The following is a 26,292-nucleotide window of genomic DNA, read 5'->3' on the forward strand; positions in this document are numbered from 1 at the left end:
CATAACCATTCCATAATGCTTAAAAATAGAAACCCATACAAAATAAAAAATAGACATTCACACAATCTCGCCCTTCAAAACCAAAAATGTTTGGTAGTGGGTTTTGGCTTTTTAAAGTTTGTTGATTAATTACATTCCTACTTGTTCACAGAGAGAGACTGTACTTTGGGAGAAAGTCCTATTTGGGCAAGAACAAGTATGTAGGATGCTACTTAAAACAGGCGGAATGAATGAATGAGTGAATGAATGAATGAATGAATGAATGAATTGTTGTGTTATGTACTAGTTTGTTATATTTAGGATTTCCCCCTTTAATGCAGTACATATTGCAACTAGGTAGAAGATAAGAACCTGAAACTAAAGGCACATGACAGGAAAGGATATTTAAAAATATAAACAAATTGCATGGCTTTCACAAAAGCAGTGTTTGACCAATGGCATACTCCTAATGTCACTCTGCCACAGCATGCAGAAACACAAAGAATGCAAAGTTTGTGCCAAGTTGCCATTTTTCATTGTACATCTCAGATTGATTTTTAAGGGGTTTAGAATAATTGCCACACTCGTGATTAGTGAACACATTAACTAACTCCATGAGGCTTCATATCTGATAAATAGAGTTCTGGAAGAACGTTAATGTAATTTTTGTGATCAACTTCATAAACTTTTATTTTACTTAGTGTTCGTGTGTGTGTGTGCGTTGGGGATAGGGTAAATGGGGGGGAGACATGCAGAGCTGTAAGTACAGAAGCCTCTGTTCGGAGTTTTTATATGCTGTATTTTTTTCCCACCTTGCTTTACCCTATACTGGTTTCTCTAGTTACCACTACTGGAATGGTGCTGATTCAGTGTTGGAATGTTGGACGATTGATAAGAAAATGGATCAAGTTTAATGGCGCATGCTCTTTGTGCCACCAGCAGTCTCTTGCTGAGAGCATGCTCCAAAAGCGGGAACTGTGTGGCATTACACTGAGCATGTATATGCTTTGTGTTTCTGTGCCACAGAGAAGAGAAATGAACTGTGGCATTCGCTCCTGCATTCTGAACATTTCTGCTCAGATTTTTTAATATCGTATTGTGTCCTCTTTGTAAAATGGTACTGCTTGACATCAGCCGATCAGTCAAATATTTAAATGTTAGGAACAAAACATATTGATGGCATCTCTTTTAAATGACGTATTCTGTATAGCATTGTGAATTGAAGGGCATACAAAATAAAGCCTTCACGTGTTTCTTTCAGAGGATGAAATGTGGGGAAATGTGATGCTCAGTATACTTCTGTCTCTTGTCTGACAGTTATAGTAATTGCATAAAGGGATGTTGTGCAGAAATTGTTGTAAATGTTAAGTCTATATTTGCTTCATTTTGGTTTTCACTTCAGAATGTTCAGAAACTTATCTCACTATTGCCTTCAATATGAGAACAAAACTGATTTGAGTTTTCTTCTTCTTTCTCCCCTGTACCTCTTCTTTCAACAGGATGAATTTCACCCGTTCATTGAGGCACTTCTACCACATGTCCGTGCAATTGCCTATACTTGGTTCAACCTTCAGGCTCGAAAACGCAAGTACTTTAAAAAACATGAGAAGCGAATGTCAAAGGATGAGGAAAGAGCAGTCAAGGATGAGCTACTTAGTGAAAAGCCTGAAATTAAACAGAAGTGGGCATCCAGGCTCCTCGCCAAACTCCGCAAAGATATCCGCCAAGAGTACCGGGAGGATTTTGTGCTCACTGTTACTGGGAAGAAGCACCCATGCTGTGTATTGTCCAATCCTGACCAGAAGGGTAAGATTAGGAGAATCGATTGCCTGCGACAGGCTGACAAAGTCTGGCGTCTGGATCTAGTCATGGTGATCCTGTTCAAAGGCATCCCCTTGGAAAGTACGGATGGAGAGCGACTCATGAAATCCCCACATTGCACAAATCCAGCACTTTGCGTCCAACCACATCACATAACAGTATCAGTCAAGGAGCTTGATTTGTTTTTGGCATACTACGTGCAGGAGCAAGGTAGGAAGCAGATTGTTGTGTTTCTATTTTAGTATGTCAAACACTGATTCCAAGCTGATTTTTTTAAGGGAAGACTTCCAATGACACACTTCTGTGGTATATATACAAAACTTCGGTATGCATAGTAAATCGGCATGTATATGTATACACAGATACATGTTCACTCCAACACACATACATGTATGACACCTGCATATGACATAAGTGCTGGTTTTTCTTGCAAAAGGAACAAGTAACATTTGTCCTTTGAAGCTAGTGAGAAATTATTTTTGTCAAAAACTGACCCTAGGTGGGATTTTTTTTTCAGTTAGTACTCCAGAAACGAATAGTATTTTATAGATGTTTCCAACATGATTAATGGCATATGCATATGTCTGTACTTGCATAGAAACATACAAAATATAAATATCTACATTTTCTTGTAATTACTTATATTCAATGACTTGTGCTTATGATGATCCATCTATTATTGCTCCAGAGAGCAACTATAAACTTTTTCAACTATTGAAAAAATAGAACATTAAAAAGGATTTAGCAAAGAGACACTGACACAGCTCCTGTAAATATTGTTGCTATATATTCAAAATTATAGCATGCAGTGTTTGCATTTTATTCATATTTTAATAATCTTCATATAGACTACTTCAAAGTATTGATATTAATTTTACTTTTCAAATATGCATGATGTAGATTTTCTCAAATGTTTCCATCAAAATAATATTTTCATAGAGCTCTGGTGTACATAATTTTGTATACAAAATTGTTTAAATACAGAAAATTCCAGATATACTTAGAAATAAAGAGGCAGTTAAACTTAAGGGTATAGGACTAAAAGGAAACCAGCTGTTCATAATACTCCACAAATGACTCAGAAAATGTATTTTGCTAGTCAAACTTTAGGTATATAATTAATTGATAGTAGTATTTATTTGCAGGTCTTCTGAATCATAAATGCACCTAAGTAGATACATGTTTTCTTATTTCTGAAACCATAAAATGCATGCTCTTTCTTACATTTTTTTTAAAATTCTCTTGTAATTTTATCATCTTCTAGAAGTCTTTCTATTACTAATTATCCACATTAGTAAATCATTTTTTTCCGCTGTAAATCCAAACTGGGTTAAGTTTGAATTACCACAGATGGTGGGCCATTTCAAGACTTGGCCTGGTGGTGGGCAAAAATGGCCCGCCCGAAGAAAGGCAGATGGCAGACAGTTATCCAATGCCTTGTATATAACTAGAGGATTTAACTGAGAAATTAACACAATGGATTTTATTAGTAACAGAAAAAAAAAGTAAAATGGCACCAACCTTCATTTAGCTTTATATTTTACATACTCTTTGAATGTATTCATTCTGTAGAAGAACACACAAAACAAGAAGTTTTTTGAACGTCTAGTCTAGAATTCCTATTTAATTCTCCAAATTGTGTGTTATGATTATAAAACTTAAGTAAAGCAAATTAAATACAGAGAGAGTCTTGCAGGATTATTCATAATGAAAAAATATAATTCAGTATTTGGTTCTGCTTGTTTTTATTAGCTTATGTTTTCATAGCAGTATATGGCATATAAGGCTGCAATTCTGGCACACCTGATCCAGGAAAACAAAAAAGAAAAGTACTTGTTGTCTGTGGTAGCTTCAAACAAAGCATCTTAATTATATATTATAACTCTAAATTGCTCTAGTGCGGAAAATAAAGTGGCTTTATGGAAATACATCTAGTAAGACATAGCCTGCTTAATATTATCACATCTTAGCTATTTGGAAAATATATCTTTCTGAAAGTCAAGACTACATTGAGAAACAAAATGGTTCAAGCAAATCTGGAACCAAGGAAACTAGGATCGGTATAATTTCTTAAATATTCTCAATTTTTAAGTCGGTGGAAAGCTTTAACTTTGAAATGGGAAATCAGGATGGGGGGAATTACTGGTTTATATTGGTGTATTGAAAAAAAAGTGTCAGATTAGCTGCAAATAAGATAACCGTATAGTACCGTTATGGTACCATTCATATTTCCAGAAATATGACGAGCTACTGAGAAACTACTGAAAGATAAAGTAGACTAACTTATTTGTTTCAAATCACCTTTGGTAGACCTTTTGTTTATTGTAAATTGTGTATCTAATTTGTATTTCACTGCATTTCAGTAAATCTCTTGTTACCATGTGATGGCCTTCTACTTGAAGAAATCACGTTAAGTTAACGTTGTATTTTTTTTTGTTAAGCTTTTAATCTTTGTTCTTTATCGAGAGCAGTTCAGTTATGGCGTTTTGCAGAGTAATTGATTAAGGATTTCAGGTTTTGTAAAAGATGAGCATGAACTCAATGAAACTGCTGTATCTACCACTTAACTATTTCTCTTTTGATATATATGAAAAACTATTTAATGATGACAGAAATATGAAAAAATAAGTGAAACAAATGAAGGGCCAAAATACAGGGTTTATTTTAAATGACTGATAGAAAACATGAGGAAGAATAGTTAGAAGTGCCAATGATGGTTGCCAGTGGCACCAGGATTGGCATCAGACCTTCTTTGTTTAGCCTAGGATGCCTGTGATTTGTTGGTTGGCATCCGCATTGCAGTGTGGAGTAATGTTACAATATATTGACCATTTCCAGATCTGGAAATGTCAATATCCTTTTGGTTCTTTATAGAAGGGGTTCTATTTCTTGTATTCCATGTTTCTTTTGAAGGAAGAAATAAAGATCCAGTCTATCAAGTTTTGTCATTGACCAACTTCATCTGGTTCTCCTTTTCACTCCTGTATCACGATTCAGCTGTTTTCTTCCCCTATCTCTTAACAACAGCCTCTTCTGGTGCAGAATGTTTAAAAAAATATTAGAAGGGGTTTGACATGACATTGCTGCTTTTAGTGGTTTGGGGAAGATACTAAAGTTTACATTGTGCCATGTGCCTAAGTCATTAGAATGCTCAGCATCTAAACAATCCCTTTAAAAACATTTCTGTGATGTTCTCCCTGTTAGATATAGCTGTCTGTTTTTTCTAAGTTAAAAAAAAAATTAAATCAGCAAATGTCACAATTACATCTTCTGTTGACAAATCTAGGTGTTTTTTTTTGTTATCCGATAGACAGCGTGTATCGTTTAGTATGAACTACATCTCCGTCCGTAAAATCATTTGGTGGTATTTGATTCAATCAGTGCAGCGCTTATGCTGTGTTCCGTTGCTAGAAGAACCGCCATTTTGTTTGTCAAGTGCCAGGAGGAGGAGGGGGAAGGCAGACAATGTGCTCGATGCCAATAATGGTTGCCAGTGGCACCGAGGTTGGCATCAGACCCTCTTTGTCTAGTTGCTGAATGCCTTTGATTCGTTGGTTGGCATCCGCATTGCAGTGGGCACATTGGAAAGTTTTTGACAATCACTGAATGAAAGCTGCTGTACTTGTTTGCTGCAGTAGAACCTCAGATAATATAAATCCTTTCTCTTATAGATGTTTTACTTAATCCTACAGCAGCTGATTTTAAACTCTGCATTGCTGTTTTTCTAAATCATATCTAGAGTGATATTTCTCATCTGCAGAATTCTTAAGCTGCATGTAATCTTTATTTTTTTTCAAAATAAATAGAATACCTAATATACAGTTTAAATTTTATCGCACACTGAATGAAGCATAGCGTGCCTTGAGAAATGTTTTGAAAGTCTGAAAGAGTAAAATATTAGTAAATGCATTAAGCATTTTGAAGTGTTCTTTGTGTGCATGTTCCTAGCTCAGTATATTTCTCATACCAGTTGTGTTACCCTATACTTACACTCTTCCCTTTTTCATGGTGTAAGAGTGGTGTAATTGGAGAACTTTCACCCCAGGTGCTAATTTAATTCAGGTCTTGAGGGAAGGTGCTTTAAACTTTGTCTGAGTGCAGCAAAAAGATAGCGTTCTTTTCAGTCTCATATAGTTCAGACACTGCTAAATTTCTAAGTTCTTAAAGCATCAAGATGTTAGAATTCCAGCTGCACAATTCTGTTATTAGCAATCAACAAAAAGGCTAAATGATTTCTGTTGAAGTTTCTTAGCTAGTTAGCATTAAGATTGCTTTATGGTTAACCAACATTATCTCTTTAATTAATAAGAAGGATTAGCAGTTCTACCCAAAGGGCTGCACAGAAGGAAGTCTGGCCTACGTGAGTCCCTGAATCGCCAGACTGTGTCCTGTCTGTTTGGGGGAAAGGAGCAGGGGGAGGGGGGATAAAGAGGGAAGCGAGGGTATAAGCTGAGCTTTCTCAAGAGTAGGGGAGAGCTGTATGTGTGGAAAAATGTATTTATTGCACCACTAGGAAGTTTACAGATTTTAAGAGATAGCAGATCTTGTGTAGCTGGCACTTTGTACAAACCACATGACTTCAACAGTCTGCAGTTTAAACTAACTCAGGCTTACTGATTTTTGGACTGTACTTTGTCCTATTATAGTGAGCACATTTTCAGATAATCTAAAGAGGAAAACAGAAGTCCATGTATCTGAACTGCATTGATTTCATATGGTATTTAGCCTTTTTAATATTGGCAGTAATGGTTACTTTTTTTTAAATTGTCACATCACTCTTTTCATATAGAGTATCATAGTAATCCCTCAACATTGTTTTCCTATGAAAAGTGTACAGCCTCTCTCCGAGTTACGGACCGAACACTTGGCCGTAACTTGAGCTGTTCGTAACTCAGACCCCATTGAGTTACACGCGACCGTGCTGTTCGTAAGCGCAGGTCACGTTCGTAACTCAGGGACTGCCTTTATGACTGTTCCATGGGAGCTTTGGTTGTAAATGCGAACGTTCATAACTTGACCATTCACAATTTGGGGAGCGGCTGTAATGTCTTTTACAAATTGTTTAATAATTAAAAAAAGTCTAACTTCTAAATTTTAAGGATTAACTAGTTAAATAATAGTAGTGTAATAGTTCAGTCTCTTAAAGTTTTGTGTTTTAGGGAACTGCCATCTCAGAACTAACCATAATTTATTAACATTTCTAATTAATATTACTAAAAAAGATCATAGGAATATCAAAATAGCAATTTTTAAGTGTTTAAAAAGTACATGACATTATTTAAGATGATTAATTCAGTTTAGGAATGGAGTTTGAAGATATTTTATTCAGCTGAAAACTATATACAATAATATACTGCTGCATAATCTGTTTGATGTATTTCATGTAATTCTGGCATGGGCAGGTGCCCCGAGTTTTACATCATCCTCATATATTTAGGATCAGGGTTTGTACTTCTTGTGCACTTCAATGCCTGTGTGTTCAACAAATGCAAAAATGGGCCCAGAAGGATCAGTTCACTGAATTACTACTTGTCTCAACTCCTATTTCCTCACAGTATTGGCCCATTAGTGAAAATATAATATGGAGATAAAGTTAAATATTACAACCATTTTGCAGAAGAGAACACCAAGGTTACAGTGGTTAAGTGCATTACCAAGTCCATACTGTAAATCAGTGGATGATCTGGAAACAGCACCAAACAGTTCCAACTAACATCTCTCTAACCACTAGTTTACACGGATTAGTCCTAGTCATGGTGTGGAACTCCAATTATGTTAGATAATTTCATAAGGCAGGTCCAGGTTTAACTATCATAGCCCAGGTGTCAATGTGGAAGCTTGGCATCTAAATACTGATATTATATGGGTTTAATAACAATCTTTCTTTTGGAACAGAAAGCCACTAGGGAACATACGAACAAGTGTCATACTTTATCAGTTCTGATTTTAAAATTGTGATTTATCTTTAGCTAGCAGATTGTTACAATATTTTCTTAAATATCAGTTTGCTTTGATCAATTCCAGTTTAATTGAAATTATGAAAATACATATGATACCTCATCTTTACTAAAAAGAACAGGTATGACATTCATTTTTAAAACATCATGGTTAATGGATATAGTAATGTTTTCTAAATAGTTCTTGCAAATGTTTTCTGCCTGAAAACATAGGGAATTAAAATATTTGAAGAGACAGCACACACTGTTCCTGATTTTTCTGCCCTGTGTGTCTAATGACATTTTGGAAGATAGAACTAAAATTCAAAACGAATAGTAACTTTGTTAGTTTCTCATCAAAGCGGGACTCTTAGTGGTGGGATAGGTTGGTTAGAGAGAAGGAGGAACTTTGAAATATTTAATTATAATATTCCTGGCATGTATGAAAGAGAGATATTTCAAGAAGTCTTCAGTTCCTCGTAATCTTCTAACCTGATACAGTAGTAAAGTCATTTCTTCAGGATTAATCAACATAGTTCCTGTTTAGTCAAAGGGAGTCTTGTGTTTAAATCCGGCAGCATCATTTGAAAATGTAGTGCATAATCTGTAATTTCTGACATCACAGTAATTTCAATGGCAACAGGCCAGAAAGTAAACACTAGATTATTGCCTCATGGTAGGGTCAAACAAAAAAATACTCATTTGTGAACAAAAAGGCTTCTATTTAAAATGTAAAGTATGTTATTCATTTGTAAGGGAAATGCTTAAAATAACATACAAAGAATTTTTTTATATATTTTCATTTTCCAATATGTTGAGGGTGTCTATAGTTATAGTAAAGCCTCTGTTAAATCTTAATTAAACACGAATACCATTACACTTTATATATATTTTTTGAAGATTCTTATAACAGAAGCATTGTCAATTGGCACACTTTATAGATGCTTACATAGGAGGGTGACTGAGCAATTCACCTGGTTTTTCCAAGCAAAGATGTCCAACATTTTTTAACCTGGTCACTCTCGGTGTCAGAGAAGTAACTGTGGAACTCTCAAGGACTAGCAGTTATACTATCGGTTATTATAGCAGTATTCCACAATTAAAAGCATAACAATTCAAGAGGCTTTCTAAAGCATGTTTCTTTACAGTAATCATTTGGGTGATGAACTTTAAAAAAGTTCTACTGCTAGTTTAACGGAAAAGGTTTATTACTTATATTTTGGGATGGAGAAGAAATCACTTAACTCTGGAAATACTTTTCAGATGCTAAGTGAATGTGAAAAAGGCTAAAAAAAAAAAAAAAAGCCCATCTGATTAGCCAGTGTTAGTTTGACAGTAACAAGATGCCACTTTTTATATGGAGGTTTTATGGTTCTACTCTTTTTTTAATACCAGTAGAAGTTATAGAAATATTTGTTAATAAACTGGTAAATAGAGGTGAAGCATTCCTAGATTTGAATTGGAGATTTAGTTGCTCAACGGCTAATAAATTAGAAAAAAATCCTATAGTAATTATCTTGGTGAAAGGGAAAACGGTGTTGATTTGTATGTATGTATATTATGTTGTTTGTGAATAGAGAGCACTGAATAGAACTGAGTTGAGATCTTGCAGTATCGTCTCTTTTTCCTTGCCTCACCTTTTTATTCACAACATTTTCAAACAAATTAATTTTGAGCTGAACGTTTCCAAGCTTGAATTATGCACAAATGTGATATTTTTTCTTTAAAAGTTTGAGCTGAACTGTTTTGACCATTTCTTGAATTTTGTGTGTTGTGCAAAAAGAAAATGATTCAAATGAAGCTTTTGCTTTAGAGTTATTCAGAAATGACTAAAAGTTAGAAACTGTAAATTTTACTTGATTTTTTTTTTGTCCTAATTGAGGAAGGACTAATACTCCAAATCTTGTTCATTAGTTTTAGTGTTACAAACATTTTTAAATCAGCATTTTTTTTACATGAGCATTAGAACATTTTCTTTTAAGCTAGGTCTACACTTGAGGATAAGTTTGTATTAAGATGTGCAACTCCAGCTACGTTAATTACGTAGCTGGAGTCGAAGTATCTTAAATCCATTTTGGCACTGTCCACACAGTGGGAGGTCAATGGGAGTTCACTTCCCTTACTCCTTTTAGAAGCAGGAATACCGGTGCCAATGGGAGCACCCTCTCAGTTCGAATTAGCATGTCTTCACTAGACCTGCGAATTCGAACCTCGGAAGATTGACTGTGGCAGCTTCAATCTTCTCTGTAGTGTAGACAAGCCCTTAGTTTCTTGTGTGTTCCATTCTCTCCCCCACCTTCCAATATTGGGTACACACTGATTCATTTAACTTTAGGCAACCATAACTTCTCAGGGCCTTAGGTAGCATTCCCACAAGAACGTATATAAAGGCAGCTCCCCCTTTTGATTAAAGCTTCCATTAGTCCTGAGCTGCCTTAAGTGTTTTTATTGTAAATGTGTCTTTAAAACTAAAGCATAAGGGCAACTTTGTAGCTCTCGGTGTCCTTTACAATATAAGGATACTGATGGTACCTGTGCAATCTAAGGGTGTTTTAATTATTTTAACTCTCAATAACAATAAACAGAGATAACCCTAACTGAAATACAGCATCGTTGAAAAATCAAGCACACAACTTAGGAAATTCAGAAAGTTAAAGTTTCTAATACACTCTTAACTCAGGCATATCATACATATGAAGTATTTTCCATTTTATTTGCTCCTGTGCAAGAGTGTAGAATTTTTCATTTTAATTTCTGAATATCCTGATTGTACACACAACTTTTCAACCTTATTATATTATTAACATTAGTTGTTTTACTCTTCAGTCTCACATGGCATGAATTTAAATAAATGAGAGAGAAGTATCAACTGTTTATTTATTGCGAATGCAGGATATGTGATTTATTTTTAGTCAGACATTTTTTAGTGTACTCCCAAAACTCTCTCTAACATAATTCACTTAAGAGAACATTAACTATTCTTATATATATTTTCTTCAAAATAAAACCAAATAAAATGTGCATTCGATCTAATATAGAAGTTTCAAATTCTGTAATTTAAAAGTTTTATGAATATTCAGAGACAAAATGTATTTTAAATGAAAATAGAAATCTTGATTTTTGCAAACCACATTTATCAAAAATAAATTTTTAGCTTGACTTCAGGCTTAAATTATAGCAAAAAAGCTTGCATTCAAATCTAGAAATGCATCATACTTAGCTAAGCAGCATTTTTTTATAGAAGGGCCAGTTCTTCACTTCATGTATGTGTATAACTATACATTAATGCCAGTGAAAAGGTTGCAGATGTATTGAAGGGACAATTATTCCCTGGTGTCTCTGAATTAAAAGTGTGGAAATGTCTTAGAGTCAGAACGACATATATTTTATTATTCTGACATCTGCAGTTTCTGGATGGATTACCTTAAATTTGTTATGCCATGTTAAAAGCCTTGTTTTATGAGGCCAGCCTCAGCTCCTGGCCTTAGTGTCAGGAACCCTGCTACGTGATGCAACATGTCTTGTTAGGTTTAATTGACCAAAGCTGATTTGTTAAAACAAGTCATTTGTGCTGTAACTTATGCCTAGGCCAAGTTGCTACCTGAATCTCTTGACCTTGACTTGTCTGGGTCATGAAGTGGCTACGAACTGCTTGACCTTTCTATTGTTTGACGTGCCACTGTTTCCTCTGATTCTTTTGTGGTAATAGCTGACAAGAAGGCTTCAGCCCTGACTTTACACCCCAGTGGATTTCAAGGCATCCCTCTGGAGTTGCAGTGTCTTCTGTTTGATATGGTTTGGCTGTGCTAGTTATCTTTTGTTTGCTGACACTGATGGGGACAAATTGGCAGCCCTCCTTGGTGGAAAAGTTGGCAGAGGGATAACAAGTGAGTGGGACACTGCATTCTGTTTTGCTGCGTAAATATTCCATTTCTTTTAGTGTGTGTAGAATCATTCTCTCTTTCTAGAGAAAATAGCCACCTTATGGCTACGTCTACACTGGCCCCTTTTCCGGAAGGGGCATGTAAATTTCATGAGTCGTAGTAGGGAAATGCGCGGGGGATTTAAATATCCCCCGCGGCATTTAAATAAAAATGTCCGCCGCTTTTTTCCGGCTTTTAAAAAAGCCAGAAAAGAGCGTCTACACTGGCCCCGATCCTCCGGAAAAAGTGCCCTTTTCCGGAGGATCTTATTCCTACTTTGAAGGGGCCAGTGTAGATGAGCCCTATGTGTCTGTCAAAAACAGTCTTTGAATGAAATATGCTGGAAACGGGGCTTGTCCTTGATAGTACTCTAGGATGAAAATGTCAGACATGGACTTGTGTTGAAGTGTGCGGCATTGTAACTGTGTTGGTCTCAAGGTTTTAGAGAGGCAAGGTGAGTGAGGTAATACTTATTATTGGATATACTTCTGTTGATGAGAGAAGAACTATGCAAACTCAAACACTTGTCTCTCTCCCCAGCAGAAATTGGTTCAATAAAATAGGGACTTTCAAACCTGGGTTGCGGGCCTGCTTGTATAAGCCGCTGGTGGGCTGCCAGATGCTTTGTTTTGCTAAGTGTCCATAGGCACGGAGACGCACATCTCCCATTGGCTGTGGTTTGACGTTTTCACCTTAGGGGAGCAATGGGCTGTGCTGCTGCTTCCCACAGTTCTCCTTGTCTGGAAACGTTGAACCACAACCAATGGGAGCTGCAAGGGTCTGGCCTATCGACGCTTAGATAAACAAAGCGGTCCATGCCTGCCATCAGCTTACCCAGGCAGGCCTGCGACCCAATTTTGAAAACCCTGGCAATAAAATATACTATCTCACCCACCTTGTCTCTCATACATGGACTTGTTACTTTGTATGTGCTGAAAACCAGGGGTGTTGCCACTGCACCCCTGGCTTGAAGTAGTTTCCATAATATACAGGATTTACAGATAGGTTTAATGGCTTTTAGTACCTCCACTATGCAATTTTGTTCCAGCGCTCTGTGATACTTCCATTTTTTAAAATACTTGCTTAAAGTTAAAGGAACAAATCATATTAGTGTCATAAGTGGCTAAGTAACTAATATGAGAGTAACTAATACTTTGCTTCAGTCTTTAATGAGGCTAATGAAGAGCTTAGGGATAATGGCAACATAACAAATGGGAATAAGGATATGGAGGTAGATATTACCAAATCTGAGATAGAAGCCAAACTCAAACATCTTAATGGGAGTAAATCAGGGGGCCCAGATAATCTTCATCCAAGAATAGTAAAGGAACTGGCACATGAAATTGCAAGTCCATTAGCAAAATTTTGTAATGAATCTCTAAACTCAGGGTTTGTACCATTTGACTGGAGAATTGCTAATATCGTTCCTATTTTTAAGAAAGGGAAAAAAAGTGACCCGGGTAACTACAGGCCTGTTAGTTTGACATCTATAGTATGCAAGGTCTTGGAAAAATTTTTGAAGGAGAAAGTAGTTAGGGACATTGAGGTTAATGGCAGTTGGGGCAAATTACAACATGGTTTTACAAAAGGTAGATCATTCCAAACCAACCTTATCTCCTTCTTTGAGAAAGTAACAGATTTTTTAGATAAAGGAAATGCAGTGGATCTAATCTACCTCGATTTCAGTAAGGCATTTGATACAGTACCACATGGGAAATTATTGGTTAAATTGGAAAAGATGGGGCTCAATATGAAAATTGAGAGGTGGATAAGGAACTGGCTAAAGGGGAGACTACAGCGAGTCATACTGAAAGGTGAACTGTCAGGCTGGAGAGAGGTTACTAGCAGAGTTCCTCAGGGATCAGTTCTGGGACCATTGTTGTTTATTATTTTTATTACTGATCTCGGCAGTAAAAGTGGGCGTGTGCTAATAAAGTTTGCGGATAACATAAAGTTGGGAGGTATTGCCAATTCAGAAAAGGATCGGGATATCATACAGGAAGATCTGGATGATCTTGTAAATTGGAGTAATAGTAATAGGATGAAATTTAATAGTGAGAAGTGTAAGGTTATGCATTTAGGGATTAATAACAAGAATTTTAGTTATAAGCTGGGGACACATCAATTGGAAGTAACAGAAGAGGAGAAGGACCTCGGAGTCCTGGTTGATCATAGGATGACTACGAGCCGCCAATATGACATGGCTGTGAAAAAGGCTAATATGGTTTTGGGATGCAGTAGGCGTGGCATTTACAGTAGACATAAGGAGGTGTTAGTGCTGTTATATAAGGCATTGGTGAGACCTCATTTGGAATACTGTGTGCAGTTCTGGTCTCCCATGTTTAAGAAGGATGAATTCAAACTGGAACAGGTACAAAGAAGGGCCACTGGGATGATCCGAGGAATGGAAAACCTGTCTTATGAAAGGAGACTCAAGGAACTTGGCTTGTTTACCTTAACCAAGAGAAGGCTGAGGGGAGATATGATTGCTCTCTTTAAATATATTAGAGGGATAAATGCCAGGGAGGGAGAGGAATTATTTAAGCTCAATAGTAATGTGGACACAAGAACAAATGGATATAAGCTGGCTATTAGGAAGTTTAGACTCGAAATTAGGCGAAGGTTTCTAACCATCAGAGGAGTGAAGTTCTGGAACAGCCTTCCAAGGGAAATAGTGGGGGCAAAAGACCTATCTGGTTTCAAGATTAAGCTAGATGGGCTTGTGAAGGGGATGGTTTGATGAGATAACATGATCTTGGCAATTAATTGACTTCTCACTATCAGTGGTAAATAGGCCAATGGTGGGATGATAGAGAACTTTTTTCTGGGTGTCTGGTTGGTGAGTCTTGCCTACATGCCTAGGGTTCAGCTGATCGCCATATTTGGGGTCGGGAAGGAATTTTCCTCCAAGGTAGATTGGCTGAGGCCCTGGAGGTTTTTCACCTTCCTCTGTAGCATGGGGCACGGATCACTTGCTGGAGGATTCTCTGCATCTTGGGGTCTTTAAACCGTCGTTTGAGGACTTCAATATCTGAGATATAGGTGAGAAGATTATTCTAGGAGTGGGTGGGTGAGATTCTGTGGCCTGCGTTGTGCAGGGGGTCAGACTAGATGATCATAATGGTCCCTTCTGACCCTAAAGTCTAGGAGTCTATGAGCGTTATTGTAAAGCTTCCTGTTTAGCTAGCTTGTGTCCAGGGATAGCTGTGATGTGTGTAGAGAAGGATTTTGTCTACTATGTTGATGCAATACCTAACTTATTAAGAGTAAGTAGGCAGAAGAGAGTGTTTTACTTTTATTTCTGAGATTCTAGCTTTTGATGGTACAGTCCAAGGCACCATTTCGAGTGCATGGGGGAGGGGAGTAGCAGCCGTGAGCGCCAGGACACAGCTAGCTTTGGTGAAAGGAGCTCAGCAGCCAGGTGTGAGGGGAATGCACAGAAAGCAAGAACTTTCCCCTCACTCAATTAGAATCCGGGGGATGGGATGAAAACCTAGCTGTGTACCGGAGAGCACAGCTGCTGCCCCCGCTACGTGGTTGAAATGGTGCCCTTGGGTATGGTGCTTGAACTTTTTAAATGTCTGTGAATTACTGTCTTGATTCTGGATGGAGCAGGGAGGAAATGGAAGTGACTGGAGTAAGAGGGGTAGGGTGGGGCACTGCTTATATCTTGAGCATTTCCAGAGAAGCCCTCTCTTGCTGGGGGTTGGCTAGAAGCACCCAATCTCCAACCCCTCCACTTTGGGCATTTATGATAGTTGCCTATGTCCTTGGGGACTGAGAGAAAATTTTCCCTCACTGAGGCCGTGTCCACACTCAGGGGTTTTTTCGGGAAAAGTAGCCTTTTCCCGAAAAAATTTCCCCTGCGTCCAGACTCAAGCCGCGTTCTTTCGAAATTATTTCGAAAGAACGCGGCTTTTCTTTCGATGGCGGTAAACCTCATTTCGTGAGGAAGAACGCCTTCTTTCGAAAGCTCCTCTTTCGAAAGAAGGCGTTCTTCAATGTAAAGAGGCCGTCTTCGAAAGAGAGCATCCAGACTCACTGGATGCTTTCTTTCGAAAAAGCAAGCCGCTTTTTCGAAATTTCTCCGTGCAATCTAGACGCTCTCTTTCGAAAGAGGCTCTTTCGAAAAAAGCCTGCAGTCTAGACATAGCCTGAGTGGCCAAGGCAGTATAGGGTTTTGTTTTTTTGTTTTCTCCAGTGTAGATCAGAAACCCAGCGAAGTGAGCCGGAAAGTTAGGTTTAAATGTTTCAAGTTAGTAACTAAAAAAATGTGGTAGTGTCCAACATAGGTATTTATTACAGAAAGGTTATGGTTACCAGATAACCACTCCACAATGGAGTGGAAGGAGATTTAGAAAAAAGCATACCTTAGGAAATTTGAAAGGGTTATGGGTCTCTTTATGCCTGGTTTATTGGGGAGCCAACCCCCCTCCTTTTATAGTTCCCTTAACACTCAAACTATGGTAGGGCAGTGTGATCCCAGCGATGGTGGTTGGAAAGTGTGATGGCAGTCCTTCCAATAGGAGGAAACAAGGAAATAACAATAACCTACACTGTACAATTTATTGATGGGCATTCCCAGGTATTTAAAGTGAATAAAGTTGTAGCTTAATTAGACAACATCCATTGCCTTCTGTCTTTCTTCTGGAATTGCCATACAAAGTAGGATGTATCTAGTGATACAGATTAGACTGTAGTTTCTTATATGTTGTCATTATGATGACAATCTGAAGTATGAATTAGTGGTTAGGGTGGTAGCCTAAGCCTCTGTAGACGTCGATTCCATTCCTTACTCTCCTATGGACTTTCTGTGTGACCTTGGGCAAGTTACCTAAATGGCTCTGTACATCAGTTCCCTATTTGTGATAGTACAGGGAGGTTGTGAGGATAAATACATTTAAAAGTGATTGGGGTTGTTAGCTGCTTTGGTGATGGGGGCCATGTAAGTAGATAGATATGAACTTAAAAGTTTACTTAGACTTTGTGGGAGGATGGGTGTAAAGCACCCTACATGTAAATATGCTTGATCACAAAATGAAACTAAGATGAAATAAACTGTTGACAGCAATTAAAATGTATGTTGTTGTATTTGTATGGACACTGTGAGCAAAGCTTATTAAATCTTATTGACGATTTGGATAGATATTGTTTGTAAGGCACATGATGGGCTGTTCATTCTTCAGGTTTATTTAATATTGGAACTGATTTAGTATACTTTATTATTTTTCCTTTCAGTTTCTTTTAAAGGGCTATCATTTATTCCAAAGTCTGAATTAGTTAAACTGAAGCTATCCAAAACATTTAATTAGTATCTTGAATTCTTTTGAATTCATTGTGCCATTCACCTTTCCCTCCTTAAATCATTGTCTTCTATTTCCTTCCCCCACATTAGTATTTTAGCCTTGCTAATAAGATTGTCAAAAACAACCTACTTATTTCTGAATGTGTAACTTGATGTTAACTTATGCTTGCACAACAGAAAAATAAAAGGAGAGGAAAAACAACTGTTTTCCTTCTCATAGTGACACATATGAAGATACTGATTCCATTCAGTTTGCTGCTAACAAAGAGTTAACAATAAAGATATTCTTATTGTTTGCCTCTTAGTTAAAGAATAACTAGCTGTGCAGAAAGTGGAATTGAAAAATTGATTAGACTGTCTAGATTCAGACACATAATTTAAAGTAATCTATATCATGTTTTGGTATTCCACATATGGCTTCAGAGGTGAGTTCTCTTTGTCTAGTGTAATGATCTAAAAGGGTTTATGTTATGTGACTTGTAGACTTCCTTTTTTTATTAAATTTTGGAGAAATTTTGAAGACGTTAAGAATATAAATTAATTATTGGAAGTAGCTTATAGTTGAAATCTTCAAAAAAGGAGGAGAAACTACATTTTACTTAGTCCAAAAGGGATTGTTTTCCTTCTTTTACTGTAATTAGAAATGTTGGTGTCTAAATGTGTATTTTAAAGTATTTACATCATCATACATTGGCACATGAGTGTACACACATGTTGCAGTGCTATAATTCTTTTAAGGTCGTCCATGGCTGCTTGCACATTCTTTTAACTCTGTGTGTTATAACCTGAATATTCTGTGGCATGATTTATAGTTACCATATAATGATTTCTGTTCTATTTACAGAGTCCAAATAAAGGAAAAGCTGCTTATAGTAATATGAGGATCACTGGTCTTTAAGTAATTAAATAGACTTGTTATACTGCATTAATCCTTTTTCGGACATTTGGAATGACTTCTTAGCACTAACAGACACAGCATTAGGGCCCACAATTAATCTGCTATTTGTCCTCCAACATTTGTGTAATAATATAAAACATGTGCACAGGAAAACATATTCCAGTTTTAAGATCAAGATCACTGTAGGGGCAAAAACAGACAAACAAACAAACAAAAAAATTAAATTGTCCTAGTGGGTTGTCAGGTTGTGAAACAAGTAGAATGGAAAGGGGTGGTTAGGAGAATAGCCTAGTGTTTACAAACCATGAATTTAAGCCACCAGTATGAACTACGTAATGGAGTGCTTGGGCTGAATCCCCATTTTATATTGAACAGAGAACGCGAATGCTGAGTTAGTGTTCAAACCCTTTCCTGTGGTTTGGCTTTATTCGTAACTTAGAAAGAGTAAACCGAGATAAACATCAACCTAAATTTCCTCCCTGAGCTTGGTTTTTCTAGGGCCGTCCTGGACTTTCACTGTGCTAGTTCCTTACTTCCCTGCACCAACAGACTTACTTTATATCCTGACTACAGCTAACTGTGCCACCCCCCCCCCCTTCCACCGCCTTGTAAGGTTCAGCCATAATTATCCTGAATATGAGTGCAGAGTTTTAACTGTTGAGCCTAAGTTGACACAGCAGAAGAGACCCGCATTCCTACATTATATACAGTCTTAAAGTATGTTGTTCCATCACTATGTAACAAGTGTTATTTAGCTAAATATAAACTAGCAAGGTTTGACCTTGTCCAAATTTAATTTATATTAATAGCAATTTCTGTGCTTGCTTAAGAGTCACATAATAGGATGAACATTATTGCAAAATTCTGGGATTTGTTAATGGACTACGGAGAAGTTTATACACCGACCTTTTGTTAAAGTTCATAAAAAGTATGTTCTCACTTCCATATGGAGGTGTCACTCCCCTTAGCAATGACAGGCACTATAAAAATGAGACAATACCCTTAGTCATTCATTTTAGGTCCTATCATGGGAAAAAATATGCACTTGTCTTGGACTGTGGACATATTGTGCTAGTTGAGCAATTTGAAACTGTTTTAGACTATGTGTTTGTGACCATCTAGCACAGCCAGGAAGAAACTCTATGAGGCAACCATATTGGATCATGCAAATGAGATTACTGAGTAGTAATAGTTACGAGCAATATTTTGGAAAACACTGATTAGTGACAGTTTTATTACAGCAAATGTATGTACGGAGTCCCCAGCTTTCATTCTAACCCACTGAAAACAGATGTCAAAGTATCCCAAACAGAATTTAATGTTTAATTTACATATTCCCTAGAAACTATAAACAAATCTTTTAGAGTTTTGTTATTTAATCCTGTTAGTGTGTCAGGAAAACACACCCTTTAGAATACAAACATTGTACAGGTCGAACTTATGTAATCCAGCACTCCCGGGACCTGAATCGTGCTGAACCAGAAAATTTGCTGGACCATTGGAGGTTAGTAGTGGCTAGGAGTGTTACCAACACTTCCACTGCTTACTGAACTCAGAAGATATTTAGAGGTAAATTTGATTTAAATAACAGCACAGATCATTGAGAACCAAGACTGGTGGCTGTAAACAAACTTTATGGGACCACAGGAAACTTGGCCACACCTATGATAAGTGGACATCTGACTAACTAAAATCATGCTGGACCACAGATGCTGCTGGACCTGAGTGTAGCAGAGAGGTTCAACCTGTAAATGCATGCATTAATACATATACATCTCTGTATAATATTGCATACATCTCTGTATAAATTCGATGACTTTTTATGCTTGAAGCTACACAGTATACCTTGTAGTGCAAGGGATTTGATCATCTTGCCAGTCATATGTATTTTATTGAAGTGAAGTTTGACTTTAGACTACTCTAATAACCTATTGTTTTCCTGTCTCCTTCAGTCACGGTGGTTACCAAAAGTTACAGTATATTACATTTTTCACAATGCTGTGTTTCCTTTAAGGCATGAGGGTTGAGGAGGATACACTTATCCTGTGTTATTTTCTTTACCAAAAGAAAAATTCAGTGAAACTCTAAAAAATATTATTTTCCCTCCTGAATGTATTCATGGTAATGGATAGCACATATTATAAATATCTTAAATGTGAATCAGTTGAGAGTGCTGTTGGAAGCTCCTTGACTCAGATAATACAGTAGCGCAGTAATCTGATAAGATCTCTTGTTGTCTTGGATTCCAAGAGCGTTGCAAAGGGAAATAGATCTCTATTGATATGATAGCTTGTTATGGTCTGTTCTTGTAGGAGCTATTCTAGTGTCTGAAGAATTTAAACAACTGAACTGGAAGAACGTCTGTGTCTAAAGTATTTTTGACTCACTAGACTGTAGGCATAATCCTGCAAAACCTTACTCACCTAAGAAATCCACTTGGTTTCAGTGCAGCTATTCACATGAGAGGTTTACAAAATCAGGCCCTTCTTTCTTGAGACCCACTTTTGTCATGACACCTATGAGAATCTCATTGACGGTTAATAATAAGTTTAAGGAATGGTTTGGGAATAGTTATCTTATTATTAAACTTGTGTTCACAAAGTCTCTTACTATGATGCTCCTTATCACCACCTTGCCCACTCTCTTTACATATTGACCCTTTCCCCCCTATTCTGGTCTTTGTATTCTGAGCTCCTTGGGGAATCAACCCTGTGTGCAGCTGCTCAAAGACTAAGTTTGCAAAACTAAGCTTTATGCCACTTTTGTATTTTTTTGTTTTAAGTGCTAAACAGGGCTTGAGGCATGAAGATTAAAAAATTTACATGTTTTGTTTTAGGAGCTTTTAACAACCTTTTAAAATATTTATTTTTTATCTTGTACTTCTTCAAGCCTATAACAAATTTCACTACTGGTTGAATTTTTAGACTAAGTTCGTATACTGACAGGAGAGATTTATAATGAGTTTAATCATTCAGATTAAACTGTAGAGGTGTGAAAAATGTGTATATGGAAACTACAGATACAGCAAGAAAATATCAGGATATATTTTAACTTAGAGGCAAATCCCATTCGCAAAGCCTGAGTAAAAAAGGAGGTCACAGAGTTAAAATGGATTGAATCTCTTAAAACAGGATAGACACTGCAGCCGATGGGCAAGAGTAATAGTTTTTTATACCCTTTTTATGAGAGGCTTTGAGTTTTGGGGACCCAGTGGTCATGATTATACATTACCTCTTTTCTGCTTCACTCACAATCCCTGTTTGTGCTTCTGTCATCAAACCACTCAGGAGCCTGGTTTCACAGTGCGTAGAGGTGTGTGGAGTCCCATTAGTTTCTCAGTTACGTACCATGTAATGTTTATGCTCATTCCGGCCTGATGATGAGTTTTTAACAGTTTCTTTTATTAATCAACTTAGCTGATAAAAGGATAATTAAATAAAAATCGAAGTTAACTAAATTTTCCCATTCATATAAGGTAGTAAAAATATTTGAGAAATGCTCTATCTTGGGAAAAGTATCATGTGTTAAGTAAACACCAACACTGAACATTAAGAACTGAAAGTGGAGAAAGTAAAAAAGAATAAGTAAGGCAAAAATTAAACACTGCAACCTCCATATAATGGAAATCTCAAATGAGAAACCTAGCAAGCCAAAGAATAATAAAGCAAAATCCAAATGTTCTCAACACCATAGGAAATAAGAAAATAACCCTTCTAAGAAAAAGACAAGAAATGTCTACAAGAAATTAATTGTGGCAAGATTCCTCATAAGAATCCAATGTACCTTCCTTCCCCTTTATTTGTCCTAAAATTTCTCACTTGGACCATAATATTCTGGCACTGTCATAAGTTTCTATTTTTAAAGAATATTTCAATGTCCATTAGTAGGAAATGTGACCATATCTGTACTTAAGTAGAAAAATTCTTTTCTTAATATCAGTAACATTCTAAGTGCTTGAATTTCCCAAGTGATATTAGGGAAAGTAATTAATTATTGTCTCACGAAGCATAAATAATGTAATCAAAACAGATACAGGAATTAGAGAAGAAAAGGGCCTGATAGACTAGCTATTCCATCACCTTGGCATGTTGTTTTACGTGTGTATAGTATGTTTTTCATTACTTTTACATTACATGTCCATTTTCAGTGGTTTAAGAGATGTCCTTTTCATTTTTTTGGAACCAGATTAGCTGAAACACTTTTTTCAAATATGATTCAGAGCCTAATGTAGACAAGACTTTCCTGGTTTACATCTCGCACTGACATGTTAGGGCCTGTATGGAAAATGACTTGCAGACTATGTTCTTTTTTTGCCAGGCACGGAGTATAAATAGTGTGTGTGTGTGTGTGTGTCTGTGTGTGTTTGTGTGTTTGGATTAATTTGTGTATAATACCATTCAATATCTTTTCTAGTTATTTTTATTTTTCAGATTTATAATTCATTATTCAGAAATAATACATAATAGTGCTATAATTAAGAATATGTTGTAAAAGTTTATTTATATTCTGGAAAATGCTAATTTTTATAGGTGTAGGAATTTCATAAAGAAGTGTTTGTGGATCTTTTTCTAGTGGAAAGATTTGTTTCTTTTTTTGTTTTACGTTTTGTTAGCTTTCACCGCTGTGTGCCATTTAATAGTATTTGCATATAGGTAGCAGGAAAAAAACCCAAATAAACCATGAACGCTTATATAAGGTTACAGCACATGTTCTGAGTTCTGCTAGCAATTTTTATGGATTTACAATTCCCACCTAAAATAGTTCCTGTTGCTATGGGAGAGACCCTTCCAAAAACAGGAGAAAGTAGCTGTGCAAAGTTCTGTTAATTGGACAAAGTAAACGAACAAAAAAAAAGAGAAAAAATACAGAATTTCTCTAATCTTTTTGCTATATTAATACGAGGGACAATTTGTGACTGGAATATGAAAAAATATTGAGATAAAAGTATTAAGTTTTGAAGTGTTACTTTAATTGTTTGATAGAGCTGTGTGAAACGAAACAAAAGCAACTTTTACAAAATGTGACACTTGGTGACAGACTTTTGTGGCATTTGCACATGTTGCAGTGATGTGCAGTGTAAGATGTTGTTTGGCTTTATCAGTGTTAAATCCAGGTTTACCTTGGTACGTCTACACTACGGAGAGAGATTCAAGCTGCCGTTCTCCATCTTCTAGGGTTTGAATTAGTTGGTCTAGTGAAGACAGCTAATTCAAACTGAGAGGGGTGCTCTGGTTAATGCCTGTAGTCCTGCTTTCTCAAGGAGTAAGGGCTGTTGAAGGAGAGTGTTCTTCCTTTAACTTCCTGCAGTATAGACAGTGCCAAAAGCTGAATTAAGGTACTTTGACTGCAGCTATACAATTAATATATCTGAAGTAGTGTATCTTAATTCAACTTTGTCCCGTAGTGTAGATGTACCGTAACTGGTATGCATGCACCCCACAGGAATATGTTTTGATTCATGGAAATATATTGCCCTGAGTCTAATTTCCTTTAAGTTAGAATACTAACTATTCCTAGAGTTTGGCGAGGAAACGTGGCAATTTCTGGTAGTTGAGGGTATTTCTTGGAAAAACTTTCAAATCTCTTTCTGGGTACCATGATCCTAAGCTATGACTTTAAATTCTATTTGCCCCTCTATACAATTGAATAGTTTACCAGTGTTCCTGGGGTAATCAGAAGTGTGAAAAATTGGGATGGGGTGAAGGATAATAGGCACCTATGTAAGACGCAACTCTGACTATTGGGATTGTCCCTATAAAATCAGGACATCTAGTAACTGTTCCTCAACGAATCTTTAAGATCTAGAAGAGCTCTTATGGGACTGAGTAGCTTGGGGCTAGCTGGAGCAGTAGAGGGATCCTGTGTGGAAGCATTGAGGAAATTGGAGGTTTGATTATCTCTTGGATAATTGAGGTTCTTCATATGTATGTGGTGTGCATAAATTCTTTGTCATAATATGTTGGATACAACTTTAACATTTTTCCAAATGTAGACAGTCTAATAACATTTTATATTTTCATGACCAGCTCTCCAAAACGAGCTCTTCTAGCCAAGGATTTAGAACTAGATTTATTTTTTCTTTTGTAAAGATAATCTGAATAAACTGGTGGATACAAACCTGATCTTCACTGTTAGCGCAGAATACAAGAATAGTATAGATCGTGTCACTAAATTTGTTAAACTTGTCAAATAAAAAATTAAAATCCTGTGAACGCAAGGTGGATACAATAATAATTAACATTACTTTTATAATTTATATCAGATTTTTTGTTGTGACTTCTTTCTTTGGATTTCATAATATTAAGTTGGATGTTTTGTGCTGATTTCTTTCATTAGTTTCCTAATTTGTACTTCAATTTCAGATTTTATATATAATTTTCACATTTATAATGATCATCTGTGCTGAAAAAGACAAATACAGTGCCTCATTAACATTGTTAATGTAAGCACTGAACAGACTCAAACAGAAAATGGAAAAGCATATGGGTTTTGTTATACATCATACTAGCTCCACTTTTTGATAGGTTAAACTACACAAATGAAGAAAGCTGAAATGCCTTGTCTGAACTATACTCATCCATATAGGCTGAAGTCACTGGGAACTGTTCTAAGTTACTTAGGTGCTTTCGAAAAATCTTACCATGAAGGGTCTAATAAAGATTTAGGGATTTAATTTGGGCTCTTAATTTAAAAATTTTGTCCATGTATAGAGAAAAGTTCACAATAATTGTGTTAATGTACTGAAAGTTTTCTATTGATAATCCTAAAGCAATTGTGTATTGCAATGTAAAATTTAAGGATCTAACCTCTAGGAGAAATTTTTAAATAAAAATAATGTTAGCACTTGGTGCTGCAAATACTTATGTACATGTGTATGTTTAAGTGTGCAAGTGATCACACTGAAGTCAGTGGAACTATTTGTGTGAATAAGGGTCCACATTTGATGAACTTTTTGAATGATGAGGGCGTTAATTGTCTTACGTTTTGTTTTTTGCCTGTTGTTTTTGTAAAATTGAAATAAGCGTTGCTACCAATAATGATATTTAAAAAGAAAACAAACCTGATAAATTTATTATAAATTTTAATATGAAGTTGCAATAGCACACATTTACAAAATTTATTATATATATATTTTAAAATAATTGACTTAAATCATGATTTAATTGACACACGCTGCTCAAAAATAATCTCTTCATATTTTTTCATTTGTATTTTCCAACTTTTTTGTATTGAGCTATGTGAGAATCTGAAATCTACTCTTCATGATTCTGCAACCTCTGTGTATATGTGTATAAAACATACAAAATTAGCTTAAAATTAAAGTACAGTGGAAAGGATTAAGCAACTAAAGTTGTCAGATGTGCGCTAGCAATGCAGAAAACTGGCCTTTGGACCAAGCGCAAACTCGGAGTGAGTCTACTACACTGCAGGGCTTAACTTGAAATAAGCCATGTCAGTTGTGTACCTTATTTTAAAATAGCTTATTTCGAAATAGGGAGCATCTATACAGCACATATTTCGAAACAGAGTACTCTTCCTCCAACTTCCCTTATTCCTTGTACAATGAGGATTACAGGAGTCGAAGTAAGAAGTCCTTCACCTTGGCAGTATTTTGACACTCTTTCAAAATAACTGCAGGCTGTGTAGACGTGGACTAAGTTATTTCGGAATGGCACTAGTTATTTTGAAATAGTTTTGCAGTGTAGACGTACCCTCAGTCATAAGCTTGTTTCATAAACATTCATGCTAAAGGTTTTGAAAGAGAGCTGATTAATTTCAGCTTGATAGCAAAATATACATGAAAGGCCCAGTTCCACAAAACTCCCTTTTAAGTGACATAGGAAGTGAAGGGGACATTGTCATCTGTGTCCCAGGGGAACGCCACTTAGGCCATTTATGGAAATAAACTGACAGTAAGTTCAATCAGAGCAAAGAGCTTTTGCTGTTTAAAAAAATAATTATAGGGGATATTTTAATTTCCCCCTTTCTTTTCTGCTTACTATCATCTAGTAACCCTGGTCATCGATCCCAATGGGCCCCATTATGCTAGGGGCTGTGTAAACGCATAACAGATATGTAATCTCTTCTCCATAGAGCTTGTAGTCTGACTCCAAGATAAGGAATAAAAAACACATACTCTTTCTGTAGCCTGAGAAATTGGAATCTTAATTAATTGTTTTGATCAAATCAAGACAACTCTGAGGTACATTTTCAGAGCTGCATGAAACACCCCCATGCATTCACAATAGGGATGTAAAAGAGTAATCAATTAGTTGATTACCCACTAAGCCTAGGTTTTTCAGGTAGTTGAGTTGACTACTCACATCCTTCCCCCCCTTGCTGCCTCTATACCAACGGCAGCAATAGAATAGGAGCTGGTGCTGGGGAAAGCTGAATTAAAAGCTGGGAGGAGGAAAGGCTACTCCGGCA

The 26,292-nt window shown here is 36.5% G+C and overlaps 1 protein-coding gene across 14 annotated transcripts in view; it reads left to right on the plus strand.

Annotated features, from left to right (window-relative positions):
- NFIB (nuclear factor I B) overlaps nt 1-26,292 on the plus strand; it is a 245,222-nt gene that overhangs the window by 12,661 nt on the left and 206,269 nt on the right. For 13 of the 14 annotated variants that reach the window (XM_075931560.1, XM_075931567.1, XM_075931572.1 and 10 more), the window contains exon 2: nt 1,479-2,010. In XM_075931560.1, the coding sequence (XP_075787675.1) occupies nt 1,479-2,010 (532 nt within the window). Of the gene's footprint in view, nt 1-1,478; nt 2,011-17,365; nt 17,390-26,292 lie in introns of those variants that run through there. The other variant, XM_075931571.1, reaches the window with a different exon arrangement.

This window comes from Pelodiscus sinensis, chromosome 6, assembly GCF_049634645.1.
Source record: "Pelodiscus sinensis isolate JC-2024 chromosome 6, ASM4963464v1, whole genome shotgun sequence".
NCBI lineage: Eukaryota > Metazoa > Chordata > Testudines > Trionychidae > Pelodiscus > Pelodiscus sinensis.